A 17,749-nucleotide genomic window follows, 5' to 3' on the forward strand; every position below is an offset into this window, starting at 1 on the left:
GGGTTAAATCTTCATCTTCCCCAGCAGGAAGTCATTAGATAATTCCTCAAGCTCCTAAATCAGAGAACAGCAAGACACTGTTATTATTTAAAAATTTGGATGTAGGGCTTCCCTGGTGGCGCAGTGGTTGAGAGTCCGCCTGCCGATGCAGGGGACACGGGTTCGTGCCCCGGTCCGGGAAAATCCCACATGCCGTGGAGCGGCTGGGCCCGTGAGCCATGGCTGCTGAGCCTGCGCGTCCGGAGCCTGTGCTCCACAACGGGAGGGGCCACAGCAGTGAGAAGCCCGCGTACCGCAAAAAAAAAAAAAAAAAAAAAAAAAAAAAAAAAAAAAAAAAAAAAATTTGGATGTAAATACCAAAAGAATGTGCCAAAACAGTTTAAAGTGAGAGCCACTGGGGAGTGGAGAATGAAAAATAAGGGGATGGAAGACTGCTGGAGGGTTTTTTTGGTAACAAATCTTTGATTATGTACATGCATCTATAATTTATTTGTATATGTAACTACTGAAAATAAAATACATATGCATAATTTAAAAGATACTGTGAAACATTTCTGTTTGCCAAGTTACTATATATCTCTAAAATTCCTCTTTGTTATGAAACTATAGGTGAATAATAAACGTGTTTTATTATATACAAACCATTATATTTGAAAAAGTATAAAAGAATTTGCTTTCATATTAAATTATTAATACATTTAGGTCTATGTGATCATTTTCTTAGCATATAGAAGTGCTCATTCCAAGTACTGGGGCCAATTCCATTTCATAGCACCCGTGGTAATATAAAGTACTCACAAGCTCTAGTGGACTGAGACGTGTGCCAAAGATGGGCCTGGAATCAGAGGACTCAAAACTGGATGCATGGACGCTAGCATAGGAGACAGAATAGAAGTGTTAGTTTGTAAAGAATCATTTTTAAAAATTTCTAGTATGTTAGTTAACTCTAGACCCCAAACAAGTAAAAGCATTCAATGCATAAGCCTTAAGGAAGGAGCGATTTTTAAAAATCATAGTACTTTAAACATTTTATTAACAACTCTTTTCTTGCTTTTAGGAGGATTGTAAATATTGAATAATGAAAAGAAGGAATGTATACTGTGGTTTTTTTAAAAGCTTTGTTCATATCACTTTATAAAGTTGGTATGACAATCATTATTAACCATTTCAAACCAAAGCAACGTCTTGGACCCAAAGTCTGGAAATATCTTTAGAAATCTTGAACAGATATAAGAGGTATAATTAGCAGAAGTCACACTTAGAAAAGCAACTATCCATAACTAGAATTAAGGGAAAATGTCATCTTCATACATATATATACTTGAGTGTATAGGCAAGAGACATTTTAAATACCTGAAGGAAGACGGGGGTCTATTTTCTGGTGTTCTTGAAGATGCACGTCCAAATAGTTTTCTTTGGTCTTCCCGTGGTGTAAATGGTCTTTGGGTCCTAACCGTTCTTAAGGCATTTCGTGCTTCACTTATGATTTCTGCACTAGTCTTCTGCTCGGACACTGAAGGTCGGTAAAACGGATCTAGCTTTTCTAACTTTTTATCATTTGGAGACAGCATCTTTCCTTTTAAAGTGCAATGTTCTTCAGGCAGACACCACAACCTGCAAATATAGGGTACAAAATATCAACTATTTTCATCCAGTCATTTAGAAAGGAGTGCTCAAACCCAACCATACATACTTAAACCATTCCTGTATATTAAACTTGAAAAAAAAATCACAACTTTTAATTAAAAACCTACCACGCAGTTACACTTAGAAGATCAGGATGGGAAAAGAGCTTTCAAAAAAATAGGTTGACATGCACAGTGATGCCTTTGGGAATACATGCGATTAAGGGAAATGACGCGCAGGGAAGAGACCTAGAGTGAAAGCTAAACCTGGAGAGAAAGAGGATAAATCGTGAAAGAAGACACCCCAGGAAGGGAAAACCATCTCATAGTCTCCAATCTATAAAAAACACACTGGGTGGCAGGGCAGAGGGGTTCTGCTAAAATGTTTAACTGAAGTTTCCCTTTTTTTTCCCACAGCCCTCCACATAAAATGCTAGTATAAGATTAAAGTTAGGGCTTCCCTGGTGGTGCAGTGGTTGAGAGTCTGCCTGCCAATGCAGGGGACACGGGTTCGTGCCCTGGTCCGGGAAGATCCCACATGCCGCAGAGCGGCTGGGCCCGTGAGCCATGGCCGTTGAGCCTGCGCATCCGGAGCCTGTGCTCCGCAACGGGAGAGGCCACAACAGTGAGAGGCCCGCGTACCGCAAAAAAAAAGATTAAAGTCAATCAGATGGGGCCTCTATCCAAACTATATCAGCTTTTATGAATGTACATTTTTAAAAATGTAGCTTTTATAAATGTAGCCTCAGAGAAAGGTTCAGCCTTATATTTGCCTATGATATATTTGAATGAGTTGATTCAAATCACCTTCAACTTGAGATAATGTCCTACATGAATAAATACCGAATATCGATATCAAATGATCCTTTCCCAGGCCACCGCCCTCGGTTAAAAAGTTAAAGTCACACATAAGGGCCATGAGAATGCAGATCCTTCTTTATGCTCGTGTGCCCATGGAGGCCTGGCTAACCTGGCAACACACCTCTGACAGCTCTACACTTTAAAAGAGTCGAGATTTTAAAAACTTAATTCTAATCAGTACATTCAGTGTTCATTAAAAAAAAATGTTGTATCTCCAGGGAGACTGAGGTCTGTAAATTATTCATATATCTCAGTTGCCCAATTTTAGAATAACTTCTGCGAAAAAGAAAAAAGTTTTGTGACATATGCCCAAGGAAACTAAAAAGACACCATTTTTGTAAGTAGAATCTACAGGTGATTCCTTAGACAACTAAAGAGGGCTTAACTGTATTATGATTCTATACATTAAGGTGTTACTTAACAACAGACAACAAAAACATGTGTTTAGTTCTACCCTGCATAAGAGTTTTTGAGGAAAAGAATATGATAACTGCAAACAATATGCGGTTCCTTTCATATGGAAAGGCCAGGTGTTGAAGTAAAACAGTAATAAATTACTAGATAAGCAACACTATTCTAGGAATTTTTGATATAGGAGTTCCAATTTAAGCAAGGTCTCCGGGATTATGTACATTAGAACAATTAACAAAAACTGTGGCAGGCCTCGTACATTTACTTCTAATATGATATGATATCCTCTTTACTAAAAAATATTCAATGTTAATTATTAAAAATAAATATAAAGTGTTTCATACACACTATATATATGTGTATATATATATATAATTTTTGGATGCATAATAATACAAATTCAGAACCACAACATCTAACTTCAGTGTCCATGGCAAGTTTGTTTGCTGGTTTGTTTTTAAAAGGCCCACTGAAGTAAGAAAAAAAGACATTTCAGTACAATGAACAAGTTTCTTCCAAAGACCAAATGAGGTTTGTGATGCCTTAGCCCCACACGGCACTAATAAGTTTAGGGATGTCCAAAGGTGATCTGGCAAAACTAATTAAGATTAGAGAACGTGCTTTGGATGAGTAATAATGGACCATCACTCCTGACTAAGGTTGTCCTTGGCTGTATTTTAGTTTACATTGAAAACTATACCCTTTCATAGAGTAATGAAGGAGGTCAAATTCTAAGACCTCTGTAAATTATTTGGGCATACAGGAGTTTAGATTGATCAAATACTGCTGGAAACGATGTACATAATGGGTTTAAAAACCTTTTCGTCTGTAAATTTTTACCACAAATTCTAACACAACTTTCTCTCTCCCTTTGCCTCTCTTCCCCGCAAATCCCACTTTAACAGCTATATTGTGAAAAACTGTTTCAATAATGTAGTATCTGCTCAGTTAATCTATTATATCAATATTAATATATTAGTAACTAACTCAAACATGGAAATGTTCAATAATGCAAGTGAACTGAGTTAGAAGTGGGGGTTTTTTCAGGGGGAGAGTATTTTCTTTATAATTATTAAATTACAAATTCTTATTAGAGATGGTTTTTGCCAATTTAAAACAGTTTAAAACACGAGTTTGAAAGCTTGTCTATTTATAGTAAAGTATGCCTGAACCATAACACAATAGTATCACAGAAATTTTAACTTTACAAAAATTCTCCTGACAACTAGAACAAATCCATTCAGCTAGCACAGATGAACTGTTTCCTCCCCGTGGATCTCTGGGAACACAGAATTCACTGTGTTCACTCTCAGGCAAGGACCAACCACTAATGCTATTCAACATTTACTTTAATACCAAGCAGTGTGCTAAGTACTCTCAAGTACATCATCTCAATTAACTCTATGAGGCGGACAGTCTTAAGCAATAGCATGCACACACACAACCTAAGACATACGCCCAGGGCTGATACTGAAACTATTACCCACTGGATGGAAGGTGGGGACTCAGAGGCCCTGGGGCTACAGCTATTTACACACCAATATAGAAACATGCCGGTGTTTTCACAAGTAGAGCAGCTTTCTTGGTGTGAACCAGCTGGGTATCAGTCCTGCTTGTACCCACCTGCTTTTAATACAAGGTAGAAACTGATGGGGACAATACAAAAAATAGAGATAAACTACCATGTGATTATGAAAGAGAAAGGGATTTCTGATTGGGAGGTGTCAGGCAGACATCCTAGAGGAGGTGATGCTTGAGCTAGGTTCTGGAAAATGGTCTGAATTTGAACAAATGACAATGGCTGACATTGGGGCTGGAATAGAGGAGGAATTTCCAACCAAGTCAATGAGTGAGGCAAGGTAGAGTATCAAGGACATATGGGGTGTGCGCTGGAGAGGAAGGAGCTCTGGAAATGAAAACTGGAGTTGTAGCAGAGACAGAACTGAATGGCAGGTCAGGAAAGAAATACAAGCTGATAAGCAAATTAAAAGATGTTGAGGCATGATGTGATGGCAGGAATGGGCAGGATGGAAAAAACTAGAAGGGACAAGATCAGGCAGTTTTTATATAACCACCCAGCTAACTCTTAGAGGTCCTCAAGAAAGCTTTCCTGGACATGCCTCTCCCACCCTCAACTAGGTGTCCCTCTGCCATACTCTGCAAGGTCCCCCGTGGTCTCTGTTAGCACACCCCACCCCTCACTGGGTTAGAATTGCCCGCGCACCTGGTGTTGCCCCACCAGACTCTGAGCCTTAGCTCTTCACATGAAGCACAGCTTAAAGTCAGCATTTGTGTAATCGCTGGACTCCATTTTCAAATACAGACCCAAGCTAGAAAATATCCAGATGAAGGCTGCATGGCTTCTGAATTGGAGGCATTTGTTACAGTGGATTAAGAAAGCACATGGGGGCTTCCCTGGTGGCGCAGTGGTTGGGAGTCCGCCTGCCGATGCAGGGGACGCGGGTTCGTGCCCCGGTCCGGGAGGATCCCACGTGCCGCGGAGCGGCTGGGCCCGTGAGCCGTGGCCGCTGGGCCTGCGCGCCCGGAGCCTGTGCTCCGCAACGGGAGAGGCCACAGCAGGGAGAGAGGCCGCGTACCGCAAAAACAAAACAAAACAAAACAAAACAAAACAAAACAAAAAAAAGAAAGCACATGGGACTTTATTTCAAATGGCATCTGATTCTTGATGCCATGGGGTAATATGAGATCAAATTTAGCCCCTTTTTGCTTTCTTGCTTTCACTTCAAGTTGCCCAGCATGGAGTAAGACTTGATAAATGCTGTGATTAGTGGATGGGGCACTGAAAGCCCGAAGCATAGGAGTGAAGGTGAACTAGAGTAAGAAGAGAGATGAGAACGAGTAAGGTGCACCAAGAACACAAGAACCAACAGGATTTGGCATCTGAGAGGGCAGGAAGGGGGCAGAGGTGACACTGGGTATGCAAACTTAGGGAGGTTGGGAGGGCAAGGTGACCTTTAAAAAGAAAACAGGAGGGGCTTCCCTGGTGGCGCAGTGGTTTAGAGTCCGCCTGCCGATGCAGGGGACACGGGTTCGTGCCCCGGTCCGGGAAGATCCCACATGCCGCGGAGCGGCTGGGCCCGTGAGCCATGGCCACTGAGCCTGCGTGTCCAGAGCCTGTGGCTCCACAACAGTGAGAGGCCACAACAGTGAGGCCCGCGTACCGCAAAAAAAAAAAAAAAAAAAACAGGAGGAGGGTCTTCCCTGGTGGTCCAGTGGTTAAGACTCCACACTTCCAATGCAGGGGGCCTGGGTTCAATCCCTGGTCGGGGAACTAGAACCCACATGTCGCAGGACCCAGCACAGCCAAATAAATAAATATTTTTTTTAAAAAATAAAAGAAAACAGGAGGGGATGTGCACTTTGAAGGGAAAGAAGCAGCTGAGTTCTGTCTTGCATCACTGTCTTGAGTTTATGATGTCCACAGGACCTCTAGCGGATGACCACCACCAGCGGTAGGAAATTTGAAACTGGCGACCTTTTCAAACAAAATATTTCTTATTGGTTAGGGGAAAAGTTGTGCATTGTCATTTATAAGTTTATACCTAATTATAAAGATCTGTCTTTACCTCTGCTGCTAACAGTCATCTGAAACAGGCTTCTTGCTAAATGTAACACGGCACTATCAGGATGTTTGCAACAGGGGAAAGACTGGCCATCTCCATACTCTTTTTCCTGCAAATCAAATACTCAAGACCCTTACCATGATTCTGAATGACTTTCGTGTTAATATGAGTATCCAAAGAAGCAGTGATTAAATGCTTAGACGCTGGAGTAAAGGTTCAAATAATCTGACAATGTGCAGCTATGTAACCTTGGGCAAGGCTTCTAACATCTCTAAGCCTCAGTTTCTTCAGCTGTAAAAAGTGCGTAGTAATAGTAATTGCTTCATAGGATTGTTTTGAGAATTAAATGACAAAATTAATGTAAAGTGCTTTAGCATGGTGCCTGGCCCTTAAAAAACATTAAATACTGTCCAAGCACTGTGTGATAAAAGGATACAACAAAAAATTTACTCATGAATGAAAAGCTGCATTTAAAAAAAAGAAATTGCAAAAGAAAGGAAATGACATTTGTTCAGTGTTGTCATACATTTTATAAGTTTTAAAATTTAAACCAGGGTGTTTTGCTTTGTGAAAAAAGAATCTTAAGCATCTTACTGAATATCAGCTATGTCAAACAACTGATCAGAATTTTATAGATTCACAAAATAGGATACAAATAAAGAGTGGTACTTGCTTTTCTACCAAGTAAAATAATTCTAAATCAGGGTGAGATGGAAGATGTGCTGTGATACTCATAGGAATGGATTATAAAAGGCATTATATGTATGTACAATATATTTTAGTGCATATTGTTACATATACACTTATTTATTAAGACCCTATGTACTGGGGCTTCCCTGGTGGCGCAATGGTTGAGAGTCCGCCTGCCGATTCAGGGGACGTGGGTTCGTGCCCCGGTCCGGGAGGATCCCGCGTGCCGCGGAGCGGCTGGGCCCGTGAGCCATGGCCACGGAGCCTGTGCTCCGCAACGGGAGAGGCCACAACAGTGAGAGGCCCGCGTACCACAAAAAAAAAAGAAGACCCTATGTGTTGCCTAGAGGAGCCCAGGTACAATTTGTGTGACCTTGGCTGGGTCACTGTATGCCTAAACAAAGTCCCTCAGTCTATCACTCTCATTCAACAACTACTACTGAGTTTCTACTAAGCACCACGCGCTTGGCTAAATGCTCAGTGTATAGCAATAAAGACAGCCGCGGCCCGACCCCGACAGGCGTGCACAGGGCACTCTCATCACCTCTCTCCCCATAGAGGGACAGAAGGCGGACGACAGCAGGAGGGGTGCCGGGTGAACCGGCGGGAGACGCCTCACCTCCCACGCAGACAGCGGCTTCCCCACTCCCGGCAATACCCCCTCCTCCACCGGTCCAGGCCAGAGCAGAGCGCAACAGCATCTTCACTCTGCCCGCCAGCCAGCTAGCCGGCCTGCTGGCTCGTCCGCTCGGCCGGGCCGGCCAGTGTCTCCATGGTAACCGTACACAAACTATTTACCCGGGACGCCCAGGCCGCCTCCCTGCAGAGCCAGGAAGCTGCTGGACAGGCGGAGTGGGCCAGGGAATGAGTTGGGAGTGGGCGCAGGGAAGGGGGCTTCCGGCCAGACCCAAAGCACCTGTAGGTAGCGGTGGAGACAGTGACAACTGCGGAGACTCAGCTCATCCTCCAGCTTTCCCCAGGCGGCGACGGCGGCAGCAGCAGCCACCGAGAGCAGGCGGGGCCCAGCAGGGTGGGGCCGGGCGAGGAGGGTCCGAGAGGTCCCTCAGCCCCGGCTGGGCCACTGGACTTGCGCAGGTCTCCCCAACGCATGCGTAGAAACACTGAGGCGTGGGCGCCAGCAGGCGGGGAGTGGGAGGAGCGTGGGCGAGGGCCCGTGGCCGGGAGTACGAGCATCAGGTGCTGCGAGAAAGGGCGACCGGTAAGCTTGGAAGAGCGGGGGTGGGAAGGCGTCTGCTTTTAAATCAGCAATTTACGGAACCGCGTTTGTTGAGCCCCTATGAGATATCAGCGCCTGTATTAAATCGCAATAAGCAGGACAGCGGCTTAGTTGTTTAGGAGTAAGAGTCAGGATTTACTGGTTCAAGTTGCGGTTCAGTATAATCTTGAACTAGTTGTTTAACCCTTTCAGTCTCTCCTCATCTGTAAAATGGAGGGAATAAAAGTACCTAGCTAGGTCTTGGGGTGGTTGTGAAGATTGAATGAGAAAACAGATTTAAAGTGCTATGCATGTGGCAGTCAACGAATGTTAAACTGTTGCTATTATTAAGACCTTGCACTTGTGAAGCACTTTAGAGTTTACAAAGAGTATTTCACTGTGTAGTATCTTTTTGAGCGTCCCTGGCACTCTGAGGTAGCCAGCCTGGCATCCCCATTCATAGGAAACAAAATCGGGGCCCGAGGTCTAGTGAGTGACAGCGGTAGATTCAAGTCTAGGCCTCCCATCAGCAGCCATTTTTTGCTCCTACTGCATTATCACAGTTGACTGGCAGAAGAACCCCATTTATATGTTTCTGGTTTAAATTCTGTTCTCTCCTGTTAGACCATTCAGCAACACTTTACAGTGTTAAATACAAGTGAGACCATAATCACTCTCCATTCAGGATTGCACCACATTTTATAAATATGGGGATTTTTCAGCTGAAGTGTTGTTGTCAACATTGGAAAAATGCCACATCCCTTGGTGCTAAGTATCTTGTAAAGAATAATTAAATTGAAAGTATTTTTGAGCACTTACTATGCGTAAGCCATGGTGTTAGGTGGGAAATGATACTAACCTGAACTAAAGGAATCTAATTATTCTTCAAAGTACCCAACAGGATTTCACATATAACAAACAATAAATACTTATTAGATTACTGGGTAATTTTAGGGCCTGAAACAAAGCATTTGCGTTCTTCAGGGTTGAAATCTTTTCTAGTGACTCGACCTGAATTATCATATCAAGTCCCTTTTACTGGCCATTGGACTCTATTGTGCAAAGGGACTTTTGCCCATTTAATATAAACCATAACTAGTACTTTGAGTTCACAACTTGTGAGATATGACCCAAATGCTACTTTAGTTTTGTGTCTCACTGCCATTTAAAAACATATTCAGTGTTGGTTATCTTCCCCTGCCCCTGGATGGAAAGCTGGGTAGAGTTGTATTTTCTGCTCATTTATAGATAACTGATAGTCCTCTAGTAACTAAGTCTCAACCACAGCTTCGTTCCAAAATTCTAATGTTGGGTACAAGATATAAACAAATGCATCAAACTTAACTTGGAAGTAAGGCCTCATCACTCTCTTCCCTTCTCAGGCTTAAGGTCTGTAATTGGCTTTCCCAGAGGGGATGCGGTTGGCTTAGGCTCACCACTTCCCCATTGAATAGAGGCTCCTTAAGACCCAGCCTGGGTGGAGGTGGGCAGGAAGTTGGGAAAGGAGAAGCCAAGAGCTAGAGCACTCGTTCCTGGAGCTGATGGCTTTGAGCTTGCTGTGCCTGGCCTGTGATTAAAGCAACCCACATGGGTCTTTCCTGAGTCCTTCAGAGTTTCCTGTTAATGGGGACCTCTCTCCCTGAGACTCTGGGTGGGTGCAGTACTATTCTACTGGTTGCTTGCAACTCCTTCCCATCCCCTAGAAATCCAGGGTTCACTCCAGGCCCTTCAGATGGATCCCAAGATGGCCCCACATCTTGTCCCAGGGAAATCCCACACATCTCTTGCCCCTGAGGCTCTGAGAGTGCAGGCCCATGCAGTCCCCTCCATGCTATCCCAGGATGGAGCTTTAGTTTTCCCAGGACCACCTAACTGCAGTCTCTGGGAAGCCCCTCTTGCTGAGTTCGAGATGAGGGAATTGGCAACCCCACACTCCAAAGAAATTTTCTCATACATCCTCCCCCTCCTCCACTCTCTGCCTCCTTATTTTTAGCCTCAGCCTGGACCCTTAGGTCCAGGGAGTCTGTATGTTTCTTTGTAACTGGCCCTCTGGAGACTTTGCCTCACCTTCATTTTGGAACTGATGATTATACAATTACCATCCCATTTGAAACTTCAGTTTAAAAACCTGTTGTACAGTCAATTACTAACTATGGTCTTTGCACCCTAGGATCTTGGGCTAAAATAGACCTCGTAAGCACACTACTGGAACGTGAAGCTGACCGGCTCAGTTGGCCAGGAAATGTCTGCCAGGCAAGTCAGAACGATTGCAAAGAATGACAAGGGCAGAATTATAGGCAGCAGTTATTTGAAAGCAATAAAGCTGCCCAGCTTACCTCACTGAAGGGCACAACATGGGAAAGTCTTGAGGATATCATAGCAGTGGCCTATTATATTGACCTGGCTGTTCCTCCATGGTTACCTGATGGCTATTTAACCGAATTTGACATAGTTAAGCTTATAAGTGGAATTATTTTAGAAACAAAATTGTTGACATTTCTTATACCTTAGAAGTATTAAAGAGGAAAACATTTAGGGCTTCCCTGGTGGCGCAGTGGTTGAGAGTCCGCCTGCCGATACAGGGGACGCAGGTTCGTGCCCCGGTCCGGGAAGATCCCACGTGCCGCGGAGCGGCTGGGCCCGTGAGCCATGGCCTCTGAGCCTGCACGTCCGGAGCCTGTGCTCCACAACAGTGAGAGGCCCGCGTACCGCGCAAAAAAAAAAAAAAAAAGAGGAAAACATTTAGTCTCTAACATTTATAAAGCACTTTATAGTTTCTAAACTGCTTTCATTTGGAGCATTTCCTTTTTATTGTTTTATTTAGAGTTTACAGTAAGCCTGAGAGGTAGTTGGTTTGGGGATTATTATCCCAATTTGAGAGTGGACAAAACTGAGGTTCAGAGAGGGTAAGTGACCTGCCCACAGTCACACAGCTAGTAAAGTGATCTGAGACCTGGTGTTTTTGATGCCCAGGTCCCATGTGTCATACACCATTGTACACATGTAATTTTTCAGGCTGAGGCCTCTTGTTCACAGCATTGAGAGGGACCTCCTAGGCTGCCGACGCTGTTAAGATATGCTCTTCATTTTCTCCCCTCACTTATCTCAAAGTATATCCTGTGTGGGGCTATAGGGAGCAAGAGGAACTTAAGAGTCTTTACATTCACCTGAAAATGTCTGCTGGATTTCTGGATTAGGGGTTAAGGTGAGAATTATATAGGTGGTAGAGCAGGTAATAATATAATTTTACGTACCCTAAGATGCAGAAGTACAACAGAATGATAGCTACTTTCAACCACAGACGACCAGTGTGTTTTATAGTTTATACTAGTTTACATTACATATACTTCATATTTAATATCTGTAACCTGTCTTTATTTGTACATTAGACATATTTTTGAAAAGATACAAGTTAAATAAATACTTCTTTCATGCTCACAATTCCTTCAATGGTTTTTATGACCATAACAAAGATGTGACTCACAGAGAAGAAATAATTGCTTCTGGCTTGAAATAAAAATCACCAGTTTAGAATTCTAATATTCCGTTTGAGATACTTTCTGCTTTTGCCAATATGGAATCTCGGTGCTTTGATTATTTTTACCACGTATCCCCATGAGGCGTTCATCAAATTGATAGCCTATGCAGACTTTGCACGCAGATTTAAAGGTACAAATACATTAGAATGCAACTTGGTGAAAATTTACAGTGCAGTGGAAGTCAACTAATTTCATGGAACTGGATAGACACAAGACTGTGGAAAGGTCCTGAAGTGTATTCACTGCAAAAAAATTACATGAAAAGTCTATTTAATGGAGCTCAGCTCTAATCTGTGCACCTTCGGTCTTTGCCTTTAAACACATTATCTTACCATGGAACCTGCACCACCTGGGCCACTCTCTGCAGGAGCAGCCAAGTCAAGCATTAGGCTGAGGATGCTAACAAAGAGGGTCCATTTAATTACCAGGTGATCACAAAGAGTCTCTAACTACCTAGTATTTCATTGGATGGGAGAGGGTTCTAGTTTTCAGGGATTGAGTCAGGAGTCTTAGCTACAAATTGCTTCATCTTAAAACAACTGCTGAAGTACCTCCTGTAGAAGAGAGCATCAGAAACCCCCATTCTTTGTCAAACTCACCTGTGAGGCATTACTAAGTGAGGATGCCTATATCTTTTGGAAGCTTTCAGCTGTGAATAACAGGATACTCTATGAAAAGTAGCTTCAATACCAAGGACGTTTATTATGTTGTTTAAATCTCAAAGTGGGCTATTTCAGGGTTGGCCCTGAAGCTCAGGGATGGCATTAAGGAGTGTCAGTCATGCCTCCTCCCCACATTGTCACAAGACAGTGGTGGCAGCACTGACCTGTGCGTTCTCACATGATAGCGTCTCAGAGCAGGGAAGAGAGAGAGAAGGGGCAGAGTGCTCTCCATACACTCTTTACACGGAGAAGGAAAAAATGTCCCAGCAACGCCTCAGCTGTGTTCTCCTTACACCTCATTGGCCAGAACTGTGTCACGTGTCCCCACAGCAGTTGCTGGCAGAGATGAAGAGGATGACTATGACTATGATTGATTTAGATCAATCGAGTTTCGTCCCCTGGGGGTTGGGGGAGGAGCCCATCTTCTCTCAGTATTTTGCCGCCACAGCCTGAACCAAACTGGAGGCTGTTCATCAGGGAGAAGGGGCAATGGCTGTTGGGTAGATGCCGACAACATCTGCCACAATGTCTGGGTGAACTAATGAAGAATGTCTCCTGATAGGCAAGAGATTTTGAAAGTTGCTCGTCCTGATTGGAACGAGAGAACCAAACGAGTAATGCCCAGACAGGGTGCTGTGGTGCCAAGTCCTGAAGTGAGGCTGTGGTCCCTGGTCTCACTGCTGCCCAATCGTGGCTGCCATTAGAATCACCCGGAGAGCTTCAAAAAGCATATCTGGGGACTTCCCTGGTGACACAGTGGTTAAGAATCTGCCTGCCAATGCAGGGGACACGAGTTCGATCCCTGGTCCAGGAAGATCCCACATGCCGCGGAGCAACTAAGCCCATGTGCCACAACTGCTGACCCTGTGCTCTAGAGCCCACGAGCCACAACTACTGAAGCCCGCGCGCCTAGAGCCTGTGCTCCACAACAAGAGAAGCCACCACAATGAGAAGCCCACGCACCGTAACGAAGAGTAGCCCCCGTTCTCCGCAACTAGAGAAAGCCTGCGTGCAGCCACGAAGACCCAACGCAGCCAAAAACAAATTAATTAATTAAAATAAAAAAAGCATCTGTGCCCAGCACCAACCCCGATGTTGGTCCAGTTGCTGGTGGAGGGGAGCACAGGGCAAAGGGTTCGGCGTTTTTTAGAGCTGCTGAGGAAGCTATAACATGCAGCAACCAGCATGGAGAACCCCAGCCCCAGTGAAGGTCAGAGCTCCCCTGTCTGAAGGCCTCAGCTGGGATCCAAACAGGAGGCAGAGGTGTCCCAAGAATCCTTGGCTTCACAGCAGAAGGAAAAGAGAGAACTCTTACGATGCATGACTCAGAGATGAGTCTCAGAGCCTCAGGGTGCTATCCTTGATGTGCCCCCACCCTGTTACCATGCCATCCTGGCACTTTTTGTATCTGCTCTCCACCTGGTCCCTCTGACCGCACTCCATTCTCCTCCTGCTCCAAGTCCATCCTACAGGCAGCAACCAAGTAACTGTCATAGACCACAGTCCTGGGTGGGCCTGTCTCTGCTCACAAGCTCTCACTGTGTGCCCGTCGACCACCAAAGTATATCCCAGATCCTCTGGGTTCTGTACTGCAGCTGCTGCTTCTACCTTTTTATAATAACTAGGATTTATTTGGGGGGTATAACAGCACTTAGCCGTGTGGTAAGTGCTTCGATGACTTTAAACTGGCAAATCTTTCAACCCTGAAGTTCTGCAATTATTCTCACTTTACATGCAAGCAAACTGCGGTTTAGTTCATTTGCCCAGGTCACACAGTTGGTAAAAATGATGGATCTAGGACTCAAGCCCTGCTCGTGTGATTCTGGAGGCCATGTTCCTACACATACCATGTACTCAGACAAACCGGACTGCTGCCATTCCCTGGACGCTCCTACAGCTCCCCACCTCCTTGCCTTGGCTTTGAATGGTCCCTTGCCCTTAGAAAGCCAGGGCACTGGGTAGGGATATTTATACAAACCAGGCACTCCTCTGGAAGGATTGCAAGGTGGAACTCACCCTGGGGTGGCCCACAGGAGAGAGGAAGACGATGACATGTATCTGCTCATTCCCTCCTGCCTCCTGTTGTCCACTGGTCAAGTTCATGGTGGATCTAGTCAGGACACTTCTGTGGCTTTCTGTACAATGCCCCGTGGCCCAGGAAGAAGAGCAGAAATAGTGTGTATGGGGACAACCAGGACCGGGGTTGGCCCAGAGGCTTAAGTCTGAAGCTGAAGGGACGGGCTACAGGCCTAGGCTGTATGAGGGAGTAAAGGGAGAGGAAAGTGTGCTGGTCTGAAGGTTTGGGGGAGGGTAGAGGACAGAGGTAACGCCAGGGCACAGAGCAGATGAGGTGGCTTGAGGGAGGGAATGAGGAGTGTGCTGCGGTAGAAAGAGTCCTCGACCAGGAGTCAGGAGACCTTGCTTCAAATGCTGCCTCTGCCACTCCTTAGCTTCGGCATGTCCCCGAACAGCTGCGCTTTTCTCACCTGTGAGATGTGGAGGGTGAACTACATGACCCTTGAGATACAGCCAAGCTCCAGCATTCCATGGCAGGAGGTTGTAGTCAGAGAGAGGGCTGAGGGCTAGATTTTAGAAGTGGCTCAGTTGTGAGAGCCAGACAATGAGGTCCAAGGTGTGGCCTGGCTGGCCACTGCCCCGGGGAAAGTCAGGGTGGCCGGGGGCCTAAGGAGGCCAGAGGAAGTGCTGACAAGGCAGGGACAGAGGGAGAGAAGAACTTGACCCATCACGTAGTTTGTTCCTCAAGACTCTCGTGCTAGTAACACCCGTGTACAAGTGTCTCCCCACAGAACCTGGCAGCCCCAGAGAAGGCTGCGACTCCAGGGCTTGAGGCCCTAGGAGAGAGAGGCTTCTCAGCGCTCTTGGGTGATGATGGCAATGAGTTGCCCTGAGAAGGAGCCCCCTAACCAGTCTGGAGACCCGTGGGCCTAGAGGAGCTCACCCAGGAGGCTTACTTTGCCACTTCTTGGGGCTCTCAAATTCAGTTTGTTTGATTTTCAAAACAATGTACTTCTGTACTGAGTTACCAGCCCAAGAATATATTATCTTGGCAATATGACAAGAAAGAAAATTTAAATAGAGGGAAAAACGTTTAATTTAGCTGTGGGAATTCAGGTGATCAAGGAAATGTAGAGTTTCAGCATTCAGGCAGAAGGAATCCTAGCAGGTCCCAAATCTAGCTGATAGTATCTGGGCTGCTAATAGCAATATCTTTAAGAGCTAAAGGTGCTAAGCACCTATGTTCATTGAGGTGAGAAGAATCACACAATTCTTTATACTATTCAGATAAAAGATATTACATAAATTGGGTCCACAATATTATCTACCAGGAAAGCAAAAGTAAAAGCCACAAACCAATGAAAACCTCATCATAATCACTGTGTACTTGCAAAGCACTTTGCATCAGAGCCCCAGACACTTCACATTTCATAGAGCTAAATACACACACACACACACACACACACACACACACCAGTACATGTGAAACAGGAAATCTGACAATGATGGATTTTGTTAGTGACAATGTCATTGTCCTGGCTGTGACGTTGTACATAGTTCTGCAAAATGTTACCACTGGGAAACTGGGTAAGGGGTACACAGGACCTCACCATATCGTTTCTTACAACTGCATGTGAATCTACAAGACCTCAAAGTAAAAAGTTTCAAATGAACCACTTCACCCTCTCACTTCCTACTTCATCTCTACAAGGCTCATAAAGTGAAAAGCTATGATGGGAACACAGAGGAAATATAAATTCAGAAATAAACAGGATGATTATCCCATGATGCAGTGTGGATAAAACAATTTCTGTCTGAACTTTGAAAACAGTGCATTGGCCTTGACTGATCAAGAAGCGTGAAGTTTCAGCACTGAAAGTCTCAGTGAAATCATTCTTTCTGGGTGTTTTCTAAGTTCACACCCAGATATTGTTAAAATAAACAGTGTGTCAATCAGGTTTGTTGTCGTTGTTGTTGTTTTTAACTTCACTGTGACAGTTCTTATTAGGGTATGGATAGAAACAGAAGCTTTTCAATTTTTTAAACCATTTTGATTTTGAGAGCTCAAACTCAAACTAAGAGAAGGAATTTTTGGCATAGATGGCCGTGTTCGAAGCAGCTCATTTTCTACTAGGAGTGGAGACCCCCTGGCTCCTCCAGGCCCCTGCTACTCTCTGCCCATTGGCTGCAGCTGCTCCAGACCCCCCCCCACTGGTCCTACCTTCCCCTGCCCTCTAATTAAGCTGCAGGGGCCAAGCCCCTAGCCAACCATTGCTCACCACGCACTGTGCCACCTCCTGTTTCAGCCTAGCACCCAACACTAAAGATCTGCCAGGCTTTGCACTAAGTGGCTTAAGTTCTTAAGAAGCCATGTGATTGCATCTTGTACCAGCTGGTCTCCTAAAACAGCTCCAGGCAGAGCACACTTCAGTTCTCTGGCCAGGACACACTCTGAGGTCATGGTTTGCCATGAGGAAAGCTCATCCGGTGTGGAACAGCATCATTTCATGTTCCCCGAGCCCTCAGCACAGGTGTCCCACACCCAGATAGTCCTTGTTTTCGAGAACCTCACCAAAAAGAAAGATTAATGCCTCTGTAGCAAGTTTTTAAAGATGCTCCAAACCATCTCTTTCTTGGTTATTATTTTTCTCACTGCATATTATACTCTTGTTCATTTGGGTCCTAGAGAGGAGAACCCCAAGGAGAAGAGAATGGAACTGCACAGCTAAGCAGGATGGTAAGCACTTGAGAGCAGAGGGTTTGTCCCTCTCGCTCACCTTTGGGTATCCTTGATACGAGAATGGTAGCCAGAACACATAGATGTTTAATAAATACTTGTTGAATAAATGAACAAGTGAATGTGGGCTTGAGAAGATGATATTCAGGGCCAGAGTGTCATGATGTGTACCATGTATGTTCCACGGTATCAGTCCACTGACAGTCACCCCCAGCCCCCTCTAGCCCCGCCTACCGCCAGTCTCTTGTCAGTTATTTCTGGGAGTGCCTGTGGCTATGCAATCTCACCTCCGATCAGAAACAAGCCCATCACGCTCCTCAGCTCCCGCCATCTCACTGCCCCAGCTGTGGGAGCCCTTTCTTTGGGAGAGTGTGGTCTGGTGCCAGCCTGGAGTGGGAGCATTGGGGT

General features: G+C 44.9%; 1 protein-coding gene across 1 annotated transcript in view; it reads right to left on the minus strand.

Moving 5' to 3' along the window:
- The window catches only part of ARMC2 (armadillo repeat containing 2), a 188,257-nt gene that overhangs the window by 99,051 nt on the left and 71,457 nt on the right, over positions 1-17,749 (minus strand). Inside the window, exons 3-4 of the mRNA XM_060167399.1 lie at positions 1,354-1,614; positions 799-871 (exon numbers count right to left, since the gene is read on the minus strand). Of these exons, the coding sequence (XP_060023382.1) occupies positions 799-871; positions 1,354-1,571 (291 nt within the window). The 5' untranslated portion in view covers positions 1,572-1,614. The remainder of the gene's footprint in view (positions 1-798; positions 872-1,353; positions 1,615-17,749) is intronic.

Source organism: Lagenorhynchus albirostris, chromosome 12 (genome assembly GCF_949774975.1).
Source record: "Lagenorhynchus albirostris chromosome 12, mLagAlb1.1, whole genome shotgun sequence".
Taxonomy (NCBI): domain Eukaryota; kingdom Metazoa; phylum Chordata; class Mammalia; order Artiodactyla; family Delphinidae; genus Lagenorhynchus; species Lagenorhynchus albirostris.